This window comes from Ictalurus furcatus, chromosome 21 (genome assembly GCF_023375685.1).
Source record: "Ictalurus furcatus strain D&B chromosome 21, Billie_1.0, whole genome shotgun sequence".
Lineage (NCBI taxonomy): Eukaryota > Metazoa > Chordata > Actinopteri > Siluriformes > Ictaluridae > Ictalurus > Ictalurus furcatus.
This window is the reverse complement of record NC_071275.1, coordinates 866,431-884,343: the sequence shown is the minus strand read 5'-3', so window position 1 is coordinate 884,343 and position 17,913 is coordinate 866,431. Positions and strand designations below refer to the sequence as shown.

The window sequence follows — 17,913 nt, the reverse complement described above, 5'->3', positions numbered from 1 at the left end:
ACTTGATCATGCAGCAAGACAATGATCCCAAACACACTGCCAACACAACAAAGGACTTTATCAGGGGGAACAGTGGCTGGTTTTAGACTGACCAAGTCAATCACCAGACCACCCAGATCACCCAGTTGCGCATACATTTCACCTCCTGAAGAGGAGACTAATTCTTTAAACCTGGTTGAATAAAGAATGAAAATGGGAAACCTCCCCAAACAAACAACAACTGAAAGAAACTGTAGTACAAGCCTGGTAAAGCAACACAAAAGAAAAATGTAACAGTTTGGTGACGTCAGTGGCTCACTGGCTTGATGCAGTTATTGCAAGCAATGGATATGCAACCAAATATAAAGTGTTATTTACTTTCATTTACTTTAAGACTATCTGTTCCTATGCTCACCTAAAAATTGGGTGGTACACCACCAAAGGTGCCATGTTATACAGTGGTGCTTGAAAGTTTGTGAACCCTTTAGAATTTTCTATATATCTGCATAAATATGACCTAAAACATCATCTCCTCAGAGAACTCCAAAGAGCTCTGGTTATAGGAGACTCTATCTTAAAGCAGGTGAAATTAGCTAGGCCTTTAGGGGCTCCAGCAACTTTAGTTAGGTGTATACCAGGAGCCAGGGCACCGGACATAGCAGGTAATCTTAGGATCTAAGGCAAGCACAGGTTTTCAAAGATAGTTATTCATGTAGGAGCTAATGATATACGCCTTCATCAGTCAGATGTTACTAAGTGTAACATTGTAGAGGTGTGTAAATTAGCGAATGCGATGACCAATGCAGTAGTATGCTCTGGTCCCATCCCAATGTGGCGTGGTGATGTAGCTTACAGCAGGTTATGGTCGCTGAACTGCTGGATGTCCAGGTGGTGCTCCAAAATCATTGTAGGCTTTATATATAATTGGAGCAGTTTTGAGGACAAGGCTGGCCTGTTAGGGTGGGATGGTATCTATCCCACTCGGGAAGGTGCTGCTCTCATTTCTTGCAACATAGCACACAGTCTCATAGGCTCAGCCTAGTTAATCAGTGACAATCCAGAGCCAAGGCCAGGGAGCAGACAAGCAGGCTAAACCAACCTATGTTCCACAGTATCGAGACTGTGTCTGTTCCCTGCGCTAAACAAAAATGTAAAAAAAAATTAATATAAAAAAAATTTAATGTAAAAAAAATTTAATGTAAAAAAAATTTCAGAAAGTTTGTTTTAGTAACTTAATTAACATAAAATTTGATCATACTGAATGCACAGTCAGCACCTTTGACCTGAAGCTAGTACTGATAAATATTAGATGTCTTACATCTAAAGCACTTATTGTTAATGAAACCATTACTGATCAGGAGTTTAATATAATCTGTTTAACAGAAATAATGATTGAATGAGTAGGGTAAGTGTACCCATTAAACCCATGTACCCTTTAAGGCCACTTTCCACTTTGAAGTCAAATTAAAAACAGAGAAAATCATATTTTATACTGATCATTATTTTAACCAATATAGTGATTTGTTACTTCCCTGACATTTTTTTTTATTGCATACCAATCACATTTGGCAATGTTGAGTTAGCCCCACACATGTGCATGCTGTCTCAGGGGACCTCACACAAAGACACCCAAAAACTTTGGTGTTTCTGGACCCTTCAGAAATTAACACATTTCTGCAATTTTCAGCCATTTCTTTAGTAAATACTTTACCAAAATGTCAAATAAGAGATAAATATATTGTTTTTTGTGTATGAACAAATGGTACTTAATCATTTTATATAATTTTCCTTTAATTGGAAAGATTAGTTTTATTAGCTTGCGCACAAAGCTAATCTCAAGGTCAAACCATTAGCCTAACTGAAAGACAGACTGCAAAAGAATAAACATGTGAACTCCTCCATCCATCCTCTATACCGCTTTATCCTTTTCAGGGTCACAGGGAAACCTGGACCCTATCCCAGGGAGCATCGGGCACAAATGGGGTACACCCCGCCTTGTGCCCGAGGATGGTGCCGATGGATGGTGCCAATCCATCGCAGGGCACAATCACATACACACTCACACACCCATTCATACACTACTGACAATTTGGACATGCCAATGAGCCTACCATGTATGTCTTTGGACTGGGGGAGGAAACTGGAGAACCCAGAAGAAACCCCCACGAGAACATGCAAACTCCACACACACAGAGTGGGAATCAAACCCCCAACCCTGGAGGTATGAGGCGAACGTGCTAACCACTAATCCACCATGCGCCCAGCATGTGAACTACAAACAGTAGAGCAGATTATTTTCATAAATTAACCTTTTTTTTTTCTTTTTTTTTTAAAGATGGGCTTAAATGGAACACCGCCACAAAACGCATGCAAACTATAGCCAACACAAGTTAAGTTTGAATGAAAAAAAATTAAAATTTCTTAATGTGGGCAGAATGAAAATTACTATCATGCTCACTTCACAATATATTTAAGCTCCATGCATGTCTATGTAACATATGTTACATTTTTAACGGAAAACATTGTCTTTTTTTCACCATTACTCACTGTGGAACCATTTAAGCCCACCTTATGTGTTTCAATGAGGAATCCCTCTAATTACAAACTTTGATAAATTTTCTGAGTGAAAATGTTTAATGATAACAGTTCTTTGTGTGCTTTTACCTTACTAACCTTTTACCTTACCTTACTTACTACCTTAATTTACAAATATATTTGGATAGGCCTACTAATTACACACTGTGTAGCACCATTATATAATAGATGTCTGCTAATGTGTATAATTTGTTTTCAGCGAGAATATGAATCCTCCCCACTAAATGGAGAGATGTCATATGTCATGAAGTTCCTTGACAGAGGCTCAAACAACACTTACCATCTCCCTTTACAGGAGAAGATTGAAGATGTAGAGCACAGGTCTATCCTTTGCAGGGCAAACCTGTAGGGTGCTGGCCCTTTTTACCTGACAAACCACAATGAAGTAGAGAACCTCAACAAACAGAAACTTAAATCAGTTAAATCAGCGCAATAACAAAACAATAATTATTGCAAATGGTTGCATTCTTTGTTCATGAAGTGTTCTTCTTTGCATACTGTATGTTTTTCATGTTGAATGTTATTGGTACAGGTGATGAGCACTAGCAAACATTAGTAAAAGGAATTTTAAAAATAATTCCCTGTAACTGAATAAATATATTGATGTTTTACTTCTATAAAATCAATACATTTTTATATTTTGTGAATCAATCATGAAGTGGGCTTCTTTGGAACATACACAGGCTTAAATGGTGCCAAAGTACCAATTAAGCCCATGCCAGACTTCTGACTTTAATAATAAAATATCTTAATTTTATATTCTAAAATGTACATCAACTAATTAATACGTTTTCAAACGAGAGATAAATCTTGCATTTTAACAAATGATTTTTCTTATAAACCATTTCAATATTTATGAGAAAACACCTAAACTCAGATTTTGGTGGGCTTAATGGGTACACTTACCCTACACAGCATTAATGAAGCCAGTCCTCCCGGATACAGTTATATACATCAGCAACTGACAGAGGAGGTGTCGCACACATTTATAATGATAATCTAGGTATCATACAAAAAGCTAGTCATGAATTCAACTCCTTTGAAGTTCTTCATACTAGTATAACATATGTAGCCACAAAAAATAAGTCAACCGAATCAATTCCACTAATTATTATTTACAGACCCCCAGGGCCATATTCTGAATTCCTTGCTGAATTTACAGCAATTTACTGAATTTACTCAAACCTGATTGTTTCTCTAGACTGTTAGATTGTTTCTCATTAATTGTTGGCGACTTTAATATTCATTTTGATAACCCAGAAGACCCTCTGAGAACAGCAGTTGTGTCTGTTCAAGATTCAGTAGGGGTCAATCAGAATTTAATAGGACCCACTCATAGTGGTGGTCACACTCTTGACCTGATACTAACATACGGAATAAATATAGAAAATATAATCACAATTCCGCAGTCTGAAGCTATCTCAGATCATTATCTCATCTCGTTTAAATTGCGTATTGATCATAATATATGCACCTTGCCACGCTACCACATCAAACGTACATTCACGTCAGCTACTGCACAGAGTTTTATCAATAACCTCCCAGAGATATCAACTATGATTGGATCACCTTCTGAACCCAAAGAACTTGATCAGGCGACTGAATGCTTACAGTCAACGTTCTGCTACACACTAAATAAGGTAGCTCCACTTACAAAAGAATAATTAGAGAAAAAAAGCTAGCACCCTGGTATAATGATCACACATGCACCTTAAAACAGACCACTCGACAATTAGAATGTAAATGGCGTCAAACCAAATTGGTAGTATTTCAGCATGGAAGGAGAGCTTCCTGAACTACAGAAAATCTCTTAGTGCTGCTAGATCAGTCTCTCTCTCCACTGTAATTGAAGATAACAAAAATAATCCTAGATTCTTATTCAATACTGTAGCAAAATTAACTAGGATTATAATCACCACAGAAACTTGCACACAATCATTATATACCAGCAATGATTTCATTAATTTTTTTTATTGGCAAAATTTTAAATATTAGACAAAAAATTCAGACTATTAATTTAAAACCAGACAGTTTTATAACTAATCCTGTAGATAATAATATAGAAATATCAGATCAACAATTAGAATGTTTTACTCCCCTTAGAGAGACCGAACTAATGCAATTAATTTCTTCATCAAAATCATCAACTTGTATACTAGATCCCTTACCTACATGTTTCTTTAAACAGATTATTCCAGAAATTATCAACCCTCTTCTAAAAATAACAAATTCGTCCCTTAGCACTGGCGATGTACCTAAATCATTTAAACTAGCAGTTATCAAACCCCTGATTAAAAAACTTGACCTCGACCCCTGTCAGTTGTCCAGCTATAGGCCAATATCAAACTCCCCTTTATCTCCAAGATCTTAGAAAACGTTGTACACAGCAGCAATGCTCCTACCGACATAGGAATAACATTCATGAAATGTACCAGTCAAGATTTAGGCCTCATCATAGCACAGAGACAGTGCTGATTAAAGTGGTAAATGACTTACTACTGGCCTCTGATGAAGGTTGTGTCTTGTTGCTTGTGTTGCTTGACATTAGTGCAGCTTTTGATACAATTAATCATACTATTCTCCTTGATAGACTAGAAAATGTTGTTGGCATTAAGGGAACAGCCCTCTCCTGGCTCAGGTCTTATTTGTCTGATCACTATCAGTTCGTAGATGTAACTGGAGACTTCTCTATGCATACTGAGGTAAAGTATTGGTGTTCCGCAAGGTTCTGTTTTAGGCCCACTGTATTTTCTTTATATATGCTACCTCTGGGTCAAATTATTCCTAAACATGGAATTAGCTTTCACTGTTATGCTGATGATACACAGTTGTATGTCTCAGCAAAGCCAGATGCCAGACACTAGCTTAATAAAGTTGAGGAATGTTAAAAGGACATTAGACATTGGATGATTATTAATGTCCTTTTACTTAATTCTAATAAGACAGAAGTACTTGTACTAGGACTACATGCAGCTATAAGTAAGCTTTCTGATAGTACCTCTGGATGGAGTTTCTGTTTCAACATGTTCACTGTAAAAGACCTTGGTGTGATTATTGACTCCAGTCTTTGATTTGACGCTCATGTAGATGATATTACTAGGATAGTCTTCTTTCACCTCAAAAATATTGCTAAGATAAGAAATATAATGTCACTACATGATGCAGAAATATTAGTTCATGCTTTCGTCACCTCTAGGTTGGATTATTGTACTGCCTTACTGTCTGGATGTTCCAGTAGGAGCATAGACAAGCTCCAGTTAGTCCAGAATGCAGCAGCAAGAGTCCTTACTAGAACCAGAAGGTAAGACCACATCACCCCGATCTTATCCACACTGAATTGGCTTTCAGTAAAATTTTGCATTGATTATAAAATACTACTATTGACCCATAAAGCACTGAATAGTCTCGCCCCACAGTACCTGAGCGAACTTTGGTCTTTTATGATCCACCATGCCTACTTGGATCAAAAGGTGCAGGCTATTTGTTAGTACCTCGAATAGTGAAGGCTACAGCAGGGAGAAGAGCTTTCTCTTATAAAGCCCCACAGTTATGGAACACCCTTCCAATTAGTGTTCGGGACTCAGACACAGTCTCAGTGTTTACATCCAGGCTGAAAACATATTTGTTTAATCAAGCTTTTTGTGAATAGTTTTTTTCTTAGGTAAAGGAGTAGATCTAGAGGGCTCACAGGCATAGAGTGTTGTGGTGAACTGGGATGTTGGGATGCTGTCACCCCCCACTTTCATGCATTTACCCAGGTTTGTTGATGGTCGACTAGCTGACCGCCTTATGTCCCAGGGTGCTTTCATGTCTTTCTTCCCTTCTGGCTCTCCCTTTTAGTTATGTTGTCATAGCTAGTCTTGCCAGAGTCCCTGCTTGCACTCACGCAAAGTACATTGTCCTTAACCATTAGAGGGCAATAAGCATATCTAATAATTTATTTCTCTCTCTCTCCTGCTCTCTTTCTGTCAAGCTACATATGATACTCCTAAGATACCACTGATCCTAACCTCTTCTGCTCTCCAGATCTACCTGATCCATCCTGATGCCCTACTTCTGTTTGGAGTTCTCATCAATTGGAAGTTACATTCTGCTGCTGAGGATGCACACAGGGATGACTGCTTGGCACAAGGAAATGTTGAAGATGTCTGCGAGGACATCTGCAAGCTGATCAGCACATTCCCTGAGCACCCATCCAGGTATGTTGTCAGGACCTGCAGCTTTCCCTAGCTTAACTGTGGACAGAGTTTTCCTGACATTTACTGCAGACAGACAAAGTACTTGGTCAGTGGGAGTTGGGGTGGTCTTCCATGCTGGCATGTAGCTCTATGCTTCGAACCGTGCATAGAAATTGATCACAGGTGGTGTAGCTTTGTAGTCTGTGATGGCCTGAATGCCTTGCCACATGTGCCATGTGTCCTTGGTGTTTATGAAGTGACTGTGGATTGTTTCTGTGTAGTTGCCCGGGACAGATTGACCCTTGCAGTGCTGGGCTGCCTTGTCTTCAGACCTGAAGGTAGTGTCTTGTGTTTTCAGCAGCGAGCACACTTTTGCAGTCATCCACGGTTTATGTTTTGCGTTTGTTGTGGAGGAGGTTACATCATCTATACACTTGCTGATGTAGCGAGTCTCTGATGCTGTGTATTCCTCCAAGTCTGTGGTGTTGTGTTATGTTGCAGCCTCTCTGAACATATTCCAGTCTGTGTGCTACAAACGGTCCTGAAGTGCAGAGATGGCTCCTGCTGGCTCAAATTTTGCCTATTACCTGAAGACACTTAACATAGAAACAGATACTCACATATTCAATTGGAGCAAGAAAAATAAGACACCAGCCGTGAGTGAGAAGAAGCAAGGGTCCAGGTTTATTCGTTCTGTTTCGCCACACGAGATCCCCACAGTTTGAGACGTCCCAAAATGCGATCTTAAAAACCAGAGCTGAAGCTCTTCTATTTATACGGTTTTCTTAGGGTCAGGATGACCCAGACACCCATATGTTTAGAGTTAGCTGTCCCAGAACACCATAACGTATGTTAACCCTTATCTTTCAGGTGCAGCTTGGCTCCAAAATATATTTTTTGTTTCACTCTTTAACAATAACCTGACCTTGTCTGTGTCACTGTGACTGGATTTTCGTAGAGAACGGACACTTTCAAACACACCATCTCAACATTATGAGTAAATTTTATGTTTGTTCTACATTTCTTTTTTTGTTTGTAGTGCTTGCATGTACATTACACTATAAGAGTTTTTCATGAAACAGAATATGAAACAGAATATGAAACAGATTAATTTCTGTTTTCTGCATACACACCAGGCCTCTGTGTGTGTGTGTGTGTGTGTGTGTGTGTGTGTGTGTGTGTGTGTGTGTCTTAGGTGAACATCTGTTCATACAGTCCACCAACCCAGTGAATTCTCAATAAGATTACATATTACTCATACTAGGTCTCCCTCGTGTTTATTTCATGTATATTTTATATACAACACTCCCTCGGATCAAGTTCTCACCTGTTTCAGAATCGGTTTGGCATGTTTCAGAAGTAGTCTGTACGCTGAGATTAGCATAACAGAGATGTGGTCTGTGTAGCCAAGGGGGGGAGGGGTTGCGAAATCAACATGCTGGTAGAATTCGGCAGCACCGATTTCAGCTTCATGTGGTTAAAAACTCTGGCGACAATGAAAAATCTGGTGTGGTGCACTGTCTGTAGATCACCGATAGCCCGTAGAGTTCGCTTAGCACTTCCCTTGCGTTAGTGCTGGGTGGAATGTACACTGTGACAATGAGCATGGTGATAAATGTGAGTGAGTTTTGAGTAAACAGCTCAGGGAGGGACACAGATTAGGTTGAACATTTTCTTTAAAATTACTCCATGTTATTGAATTAATTCATGTTGTACTTGGTACTATTCACTATCTAATAAGTAAGACATTTTGTTCACTGGTCAGCAAGGTAGTGCAGTGGGTAGTGTTATCAGCTCACAGGTTCCCTGTGTTCATGTAGGTTTCCTCTTGGTTCTCTGGTTTCCTCCCACAGACCAAAAGTATGCAGCTAGGTGGATTGGCTATGCTAAATAGCCCATAGGTGAGAATGAGTGTGTAAATGTGTGTGTCCATGGTGCCTTGCAGTAGACTGGCATTCCATCTGGGGTGAATTTTCCTTTCCTGTGCCTAATGTTCTTGAGATAGGCTCTAGAGCCATGGCTAACCTAAACATTAGAAAGCAGTTACTGATGATGACGACGACGACAACAACAACAATGATGATTTTGTTTCTCCTTTAGGTATATTTAGGTATGGATGCCACAGACCCGATGAAAGGAAACTGGATGCAATATGTGAACTGGGCATGCTCATCTGAAGAGCAGAATCTGTTTCCTCTGGAAATCAACAGAGCTATTTATTACAACGTGTAATAAATAAACTTTTAATCAGCTTGCCTTATAATGCAGTAATTAATACGAAGTATTTTTCTTATTACATTATTTGCAAATATGGGTTATTGACACAGATGTTGGGTATACCTATAAATGTAAGAAATATCACGAGAGGGGGAAAAACAAAATTATTGCTCTTTCATTTCGCAGCTAAAGATAAGCTCTTAAACTAGTCGCTTGACAGTGCGTCAAGGCCCGTGTGGTATTCCACTGTACTAACTAACAAGCTATCCTGTCATTGGTTGTTGTCCATGACGTTGCTCCCTGAAGCCAATCGCGCAGGACGAAGAACTGCTTGTGTGGTACAATGGAGAAGACAACCCAGAGATAGCAGCTGCATAAGAGGAAGAAAAGGAGCCACAACTTTCACAAGAAAAATTCACCAAGAGCAAAGCGAGGTAAAATATATCTATTCCCGCGCTATAATCAATACTGCACTCTTGATTACTGCAAACAGCTGAAGGAGAATCCGGGACAAACACCCAAACTTTGTATTTTGTCAAGTGCGAACTGAGAAGTCGCAAACGTCAGCTAACTCGATAGCATTGCTGAGCTAATCGTATGGGTGCATCCTATGATCTTCACCGAGAGAGATTACTAACATCAATAAACAATAAGTATATTTCAGGTATATCTTAATAACTACATATGGCTAGGGATCTAATCTGTCTCGGGCCGGTAGGGTGGCTAGTTTAAGTTACCTCGCCAGCTTTGTTAAATAAGGGCTCCGATTTGTACTTGTAGAGCACCGAGTGACCTTCCTTCAGCTGTTAATAAGATGTGTTAGCGAAATGATCACGCAAAACTCATGAGATTGCTCTTATGTGCTATAACCGCACATGTCGCGATAACTGATCGAAAGAAAAAAAAACAACAACAAAAAAAACGACCTTACCTTCTTTTCTTCGTCGTGTAGGATTATTACCACATTCGCTGGTTTTGTAGTAACTACGCTAACTAACTTCGGGAGCTACATAGTCACGAATCACCTTTTAGGCAACAGGTCGCATTCAGAAGGATGTCTCGGAAAACAAATAAAAACGATCGTGATAACAAATTATATAAACAGAGTTATATTTACTTAAGTTTCAAAAAGTTGGCTAGGCGTCAAACTCCTGAAACAAGCTAGGATACAGTAACATTCTGAACCTACCTGTGCATGTACAGGACACACTGGAGTATGGAATCTAATGCTGAAACATTAATGGATATATCTAACTACAATTAAAGATTTGTTTAATATTGCATGCGGTTTACTTTAAAAGATCTGATTGAGCCATACATACAAGCAAATTTCTCTCCCGTGGCCGAAAAGAAAGAAGAAAAGAAAAACGTGTGAAATGCTATTATATTATGATCTGATACTTTCATATATTTTTTATATATATATACACATTATAATGTTACATGTATCTATATTTAATATACTATACTTTCATATATTTTATATATGTATATATTTTTTAAATTGCTCTTTAGAAGTCTTGGTGCTGCATTTACCGGCCTATTTACCAGAACAATGGTGGTGTTCTGTAACATGTAGAAGACTAGATTAGGGTATTTGGACCACCCTGTAAATATGAGGTGGAGGAAAATGCTGTTAGGCCCATGAATGGAGAGGGAAAAGCAGGCTTTTTAAAAAATTATCTGAATGATAGTTTCACACATTTTGAGGATGATGTGTCGAAAGATGAGTAAATGCTGCTTTGTTTTATTTTGGGATTTAATTTTAGCTCAGTCCTGACAGCATGCTATAATTATTGTTTCATGTTACTTTCTTCATACAAGTCTTCTTTAAGTAGTATTAAAGACTGCATTAGTAGGCTTTCAGAAATTTATTTTATCTAAAACCCAAGATACTGTGGTGGTAAATTGGTTGTCGTTAGACATTACTTTATTTTTTAATTATAGCTTACATTTCATGTGTTCCCTTTCATGCACCCTTTTTTTTAAATTGCTCTTTAGGAGTCTTTTTGGTTTTTTAATTTTTATTTATTTATTTTTAATAAACATGAGGAAGAGGTAAGAACCCTCATGAACACAATGGTGCAATGGACCAAAATAAATTTGCTCCTGAGTTCCAAAAACCTTCCTAAAAATATTGTCAAAACATTGGAGCATTATCCTTAGAGAATACATTGGCAGCACAGAAATATTAGAGTTTAGATATTTAAGATGACCATGTTGATTACGTCTGTGTGGATCAGGCTTTGAATAGGATGCTGCTTGATGACCTTCTCATTGTGACACCACTGTTGTCCTAAAGCTGTTTTATGACCGGTATTTTTGAAAGCGGTGTGGACCTTTTCTTACAGTGCTTTTATGTGGCCTTACAGGTTTTTGTTGCTGCTACTTGTTGTTGCATAGTATACGCTGAGATGGAGATTTTTTCATGAAAATCAGAAGATGCACATCATAGTTCAGCACATTTTGGAATAATAATCTAAATAATGACCATATTCATCTGATCCCTGTCATCTACAATATGAATGTTTAGCTGGCTTCAGTGTAGTTTTTGTTTTGAAAATTGTTGTTTATTGAACGATTCAGTGCTTTTCTCTCTACAGCAAGAACAAAGCTATTGGAAAAAGCCAGACAGGCTGGTTTGGGAAGATTATCTTTGCATCAGCCATTGAGCACAAGAAGACCTATATTCACAGAGATGCGTGATTCAGATAAAGGTTGGTTATTTTTTGCCTAAATTGAGTAAATAGTTCACTCTTTCTGTAACTGCATTTAACAAAGATTATATATTTAATATTTGTTTATAAGTCTAAGTGGAAATGGCATATCAAAAGTTTTAGGCACATTAGTCAGTGATTACAAAGGTTGCTTGCTAAAATGCTGCCTGTAATTACTTTTGTCAGGAATAAATACAGAGGAAGAGAGACCCTCTGTGTCTTCAGATCCAGCTCAGGAGACTGTAGCTTCACGTATATCCCCCACAGAGACCAGGGACATTTCTCTGTCTCCTGTTCATACGGCAGTGTTGGAGCAGGAGGAGAGTGAGAAGTCAGATCAAGGAGAACTGCAGCCACTTGGGAGCCTTGGGTATTCTGCTGAGTCACAGTCAGGAAATAGGAGTGAACAGCCTGACCCAAAATCATGTTTTGGCCACCCTATCAAGGAGAGTTCTGAGAGTCCATTGCATGAAGTAGCATCTGTGTCATCTTTAGTATCTCCAAAGCTGGATGCAGAGGGGGATCCTGACATTGAGGATGATGCGCGAGGTGGCAACTACCATTGTCAGTACTGTGAATGTCAGTTCTCCACCAAATACAGCCTGGAGCATCACATTAACACTCACACTATCAGAAACCACCAGACCCTCACCTTTAAATGCAGATACTGTGGCAAGTCTTTTGGTTCTCAGGTAGGCAAGCGCCGGCATGAAAGACGGCATGAAAATGGGAATAAAAGCCTGAAAAGACCTGGGTCTCTTGCAGGAACAGCATTTCTCCTCAATCCTTCTGGGTGTAAAGACTCTTCTATTTCTGGTAGTGTGACATTTCCAAGCCCCACCATTATTAGTTCTCAAAACAGTCCACCTCACCTAAGCTCAGATGCTTCAACTAAAGATGCTGGAGTTGAGCCAGACCAGTCTCTTGTTTTAGAAGAGAACGGGGAATCAAAAGAACTGCACCCTTGTAAATATTGCAACAAGGCTTTTGGCACCCACACCAACATGCGCAGGCATCAGCGGAGAATTCATGAACGTCATCTCATGCCAAAAGGAGTCCGGAGGAAAGGAATACTCCTACAGGATATTCCATCCCAGCAGCTACAACATGGTCAGAGCTCAATACTCCAGGAGGCATCTCCACATAATAGCCCTCCACTAATCTATGTGCCTAGTGTAGACACAGATGATGAGGGAGAGCGAGAGGACAGTATGGTTGATGTTTCCAAAAACATCTCAGAGAATCTCAGCCTTTACATTGATGGGAAGATCCTATCTACAAGCACAGTCAGCAGCTGTGAAGTCATAGAGGTTGATTCAAGTAGTTCAGCATTATTTGGTCTTGATGCAGTCATCTTGAATCCTACTCAAATAAGTCAAGCTCTCCAACTTGAAACACAGCCTTGCCATGTAAAAGAGCTTTCGGTTATTGATCAGTCTGTTCCTAAAAGAAGAACTTCTACACCACCACTCCTTCCCATTGTGAAAACAGAACCTGATACCATGTCATCTACTGCATCTTCATCTTCTACTTCCTCACAGTCACCTTCTTTGGGAGGTAACATCTTCCCACAGCCCACAGAGACATTGGCCATTCAGAAAGAGAAAACAATTTATCTTTCTCCCAAATTAAAACAGCTTCTGCAGACCCAGGACAGTCAGAAACCGACCCTTGCTTTAATTACAGATAGCCATAAATTGACTACTCCACTTTCCGTATCCTCTTTGCCTGCTGCTCAAGGAAGATTTAAAAGAAGGACTGCTTCTCCTCCTACACATGTACAGAACAGCTCATCAGCAATCATGGATAGCTCAATCATTGAAACAGGCGATTCCTTTGCCCTTATGGTGCCAAAGGTTGAAAGCCATTGCACAAGCTATTCCTGGAGTGTATCCAGCAAAGAGCAGAGGGACTGCATGAGTCCGTCTGAAAAGGACTGGCCAGTCTTGGTAAGCGGAGGTAGTTCTTGCAATCAGCAGCCTCTCGACCTTTCTGGTACTGTTGGTAAACTAGTTAGCAGCATAAGCAAAGGACCTAGTGAGTCTGTGCTGGATTTAAGCATCCACCATAAGAGCGTGCCTGACCACAAAACAAAAGCAAGCATATTGTTACAGTCACATGTCAAACGAAAGAAGCCCAATACCAGTATGTTGGAGAAAGTATTAATGAATGAATACTCTGGCTTAAGCTCAGCTGGAGAGGAGGGCTCACCTTTTCTTGGAAGCCCAGACACTCACTTGTCCTCAGGCAGCGCTACAGGCGTGTCTCCATCCAGTGTGTGTTCAAACTCAGAACACCCACCTTGTGAATCTGTCTCTCCACCCTCCCTGACCCCTGTGACTATGAACCCTTCTTCCCCATCATCCTCTAGCCAGGCATCCTCTACACCCCCACCTCCAGTTCTGCCTACAGTCCCTTCACCTCCACTTCTTTCTCAGTTTTCAGATACTGCTTTTCCCAAACTGTCTCCCAAACCTGTTTATCATATGGTAGATGAAATGTCAGGATTCCCTAATGTAAAAGAAACATGCCTTGATATGAAAAGTCTGGATGATGATAAAGACTTAAACCAAACTGCTAAGCAGTTATCTCCTACAACTGATGCACTGCCTCAAAGTCCTGAGAACACAATAAGTCATTGTAATGCAGATCCCTGTCCCAAAACTGAAACACTACTTAAGGGCTCAATCTCAGATCCTGACTTAAATTTGCTAAAAAATGCAAACAATGTTATTTCTTTGCATAAAAAGAATATTGACTCCAAAGCCATTGAGTGTACTTCCTTTGATGGACCTTCCCATCAAGACCACAATATTGCAACTGGTGTGTGTCAAAATCTACAATCCTCTTACTTTCCTGTGCACTTAGCTCCAAATCTGGACTCACTTTCATCGTCTCTCAATGTAGTGGCAAATTCTAATGTAGAACCTTTAGCTGATGATGCACTAGTTACTGATAAGCATATGAATGAAGATACAATTGAAAGCACAACCACTGATGATGGAGTTTCCAGAATACCAAAAAATATACCAGATGGAGCAGACACCTTAGAACAGGACATGTTTACAAAAAATTTTGTATGTAATGTCTGTAAGGAACCGTTTCACTCTATTAAACAACTTGGCAACCATATCATGTATCACGCTCTAGAATGGCCTTTTAAGTGTGAGTTTTGTGTGCAGTTATTTCAAAATGCTGCAGCTCTTTTGGAGCATCGTTCCTCTCTCCATGGAGTTGGGAGAATTTACTGTTGCACAATCTGTGCCAAAGAATTTGCTTTCCTCTGCAACCTCCAGCAGCACCAGAGTGACCTGCATCCTGGTCAGAGTCATGCTCACACCATGGTCGAAAATGGCAAGCTCAGGGCTCAGAATTACACAGATCCTGCTCAGGTGAATATGGAGAGAAATTCTTTACATTCAATCCCTGACACAACTGTAGATGTTGCCCCTCAGGACTCATGTGAATTATTGAACTGTAGTAGTGTTAAAGAAGAGAGTGATGGAGATGAACAAGAGGACCCCACAGAAGAGCTGTACACTACAATAAAGATTATGGCCTCTGAAGCTGGAAAACCCAAATGCCCAGATGTACGCCTTGGCATCAATCAACACTACCCCAGCTTTAGGCCTCCCCCATTTCCCTACCACAACCGAACACCTGCTGCCACTGTAGCCTCTGCAACTAACTTCACCACCCACAATATACCACAGACATTCAGCACAGCAATCAGGTGTACCAAATGTGGCAATAGCTTTGACAACATGCCTGAGCTCCACAAACATATTTTGGCTTGTGCTAGTGCAAGCGATAAGAGACGATACACACCAAAAAAGAACCCTATTCCTCTCAGGCAGATAGTGAATCAGCCTCAGAATGGTGTTGTCTCACCTATAGCACCAGCCATTGGGGGACAGAATGCCTTACGTAGGATGGGCCAACCCAAAAGGCTCAACTTCAACCAGGAGGTACCCACCAAGATGAAGATGTCTGCCCTGAATAAGAAGAAAAACCAGCTTGTCCAGAAGGCTATATCTCAGAAGAACAAGGCTGCTACTTCTGTAAAGAAAGCCTCCATTCCGGAGGAAGAGCAAGAGGTGCAAGCATGTCCGTACTGCAGTCGGGAATTTACATATGCTGCCAGCCTTGCAAAGCACGTTGCATGCAGTTGTCCTCAGAAACCAGTTGCTACAAAAAAGAAAGGAACCCTAATGCCTCAGAATAAAAACATGAAACTCCGAAGTCGAGCAACAGACTCTGAAATCAAAGGTAACTTGGGCCTGACTGTGAAGCCATTAGGGAAAACAAGGACCCGGAGCTCAGAGTTTTTAGAAGGTGAAGTTACATCAGGTAGCAATGGTAAACCAGGGAACCCTCAGATATATGTCAAAAGACCAGCCTCAAACAAAGACCTCTCAGACCCCAAGAGCAAGAAAGGCAGAAAGAGTAAGCCTCAACCTTCAGTTCTGACCTCATCACTGACTCTTGCATCACAGCCAGTTGCAAAAATGCAATGTGGTGGGAAAAATATGGCTCTCAAAAATGAGGCTGAGACAAAACCACAACTACAACCTAAAAAAGAAAAGCGTTTCTTAAAGAGAATGCGGGAAAGAGTAGGTGGCCCAGTGACACGCAGTCTGCAGATGGCAAGTGCTGCACCAGCTGAGGAAGTGAAGACTGAGGATCCACCATTTAGTGAACCTGTACATGGAGAACATAAGGTGCCCAGAAAAGTAACTTAACATATTTATTAGTATTAAATCAAGGCTAGCAAACTTGTTGAACAGTATTTTGTAATCATGAAGATGTTTCACTATTCAGGCAAGTGGTTTCCTCATCCATAATATTTTTTTTTTTTACTGCTACTAGTCATTGACAGTAACATGGATGCTGGAAATCTTTTATTGAAAAATGTTCAAAAGATTAATTATTTATCTTTTTTTGTTTTCCCCCAATTTTCTTTATCACAGGAATCCTGTTTAAGTTAGCTGAGTGGATTTTATAAAGACACCTGAGGAAAGACTGCTGCTGTTGTGCTGGTGAACACAATGTGATCAATTTGGAGTATTGGACTGATTAGATATTATATCTGAGATCAGGAGCCTTACCTACCATTGTATGCTTCTGTTTTGCTGATAGAAGCATGCTGTTAATGCACTTTGGTAAATGAGCCTATGTGGATTTCACCTATGTGGATTTCATGTTTGTATGTATGTATGTATGTATGTATATATATATGTATCTCAAAAGTAATATTACTTGATAAATAAGGGGCCCTGTGGTTCCATTAATAATGATGGCTGATTATATTGCAAAAAGGCAATCCTTAATACAATTATCACTTAATACAACCATTTGTTACTTCATACATTTTTGTCCTTGTGTTCTGTGAGATTTTAGAATTCTTATTGCATGTTTTGTGTAAACAATATAGCTTGAGTGACACTTGTCAATACTCTATTGTGTCCTGCTCTACTTTTATCGCTGCAAATGGAGAAGAATATATGTGAATATTTAATGTAATACTCCATAGGGAATGCAATATTTGTTAAAATGAAGCTCTCACATTTTAGAGAGGTGTTTTGTCCTTTTCCTTCTCTCTTTTGTGAACAAAGTAATGAAACATGCTGTTTGATACAGTCAGAATGAGTGATAATGGTATGATGTATGTATGTTTGTGATATTACCTTGCTGAACCAGGCATTGTGGTTTCGTCTGTACCTTTTATAATCTGTAGCATTTACAGCAGGACTGCTGGCCATTAAAATTACACTAAAATACAATTGCGCAAAACACTGTTTTAACTGGAAGCAATCTCCTTACAGTTTTCTCACACAGGAGGACATTAAAATAGTGCCATAATGGAATTGTCTGCCAGTTGACTCCTTATGATCACTTTCTCCCTTCATATGCATATCATTTAAAATTATTGAAATTCTGGGTTGCAAAATTAGTTTTGATAGTCTTGGTATTGCTTCATCCTATAGATTAAAATAAACCAATCAATAACATTATATGATATGTAAATCCAATGTGAGTTATACTGTTGTTTTGGAATTTTTAAATGAACTTTTACTCAACCTTGTTGGCTAGCTAGATCAGAAAAAGCACATATAAGAAGAAACAAAACACACACACGTACATAAAATGTGGCGTAAATCAGGCGCGAGATGGCCATTGCAATTTCGGAAATTTTCCTGGTGGGCCGGTCTTGTGATGGCTGGTAT

General features: G+C 39.5%; 1 protein-coding gene across 1 annotated transcript; it reads left to right on the top strand.

Moving 5' to 3' along the window:
• Positions 1 to 9,259: 9,259 nt before the first annotated feature.
• prdm2b (PR domain containing 2, with ZNF domain b) lies at positions 9,260 to 17,702 on the top strand. Its single transcript, XM_053653302.1, has 4 exons — positions 9,260 to 9,403; positions 11,573 to 11,686; positions 11,873 to 16,407; positions 16,657 to 17,702. The coding sequence occupies exons 2-4, from the start codon at positions 11,668 to 11,670 to the stop codon at positions 16,672 to 16,674; spliced, it is 4,572 nt and encodes a 1,523-aa protein (XP_053509277.1). The 5' UTR covers positions 9,260 to 9,403; positions 11,573 to 11,667; the 3' UTR covers positions 16,675 to 17,702.
• Positions 17,703 to 17,913: the final 211 nt, after the last annotated feature.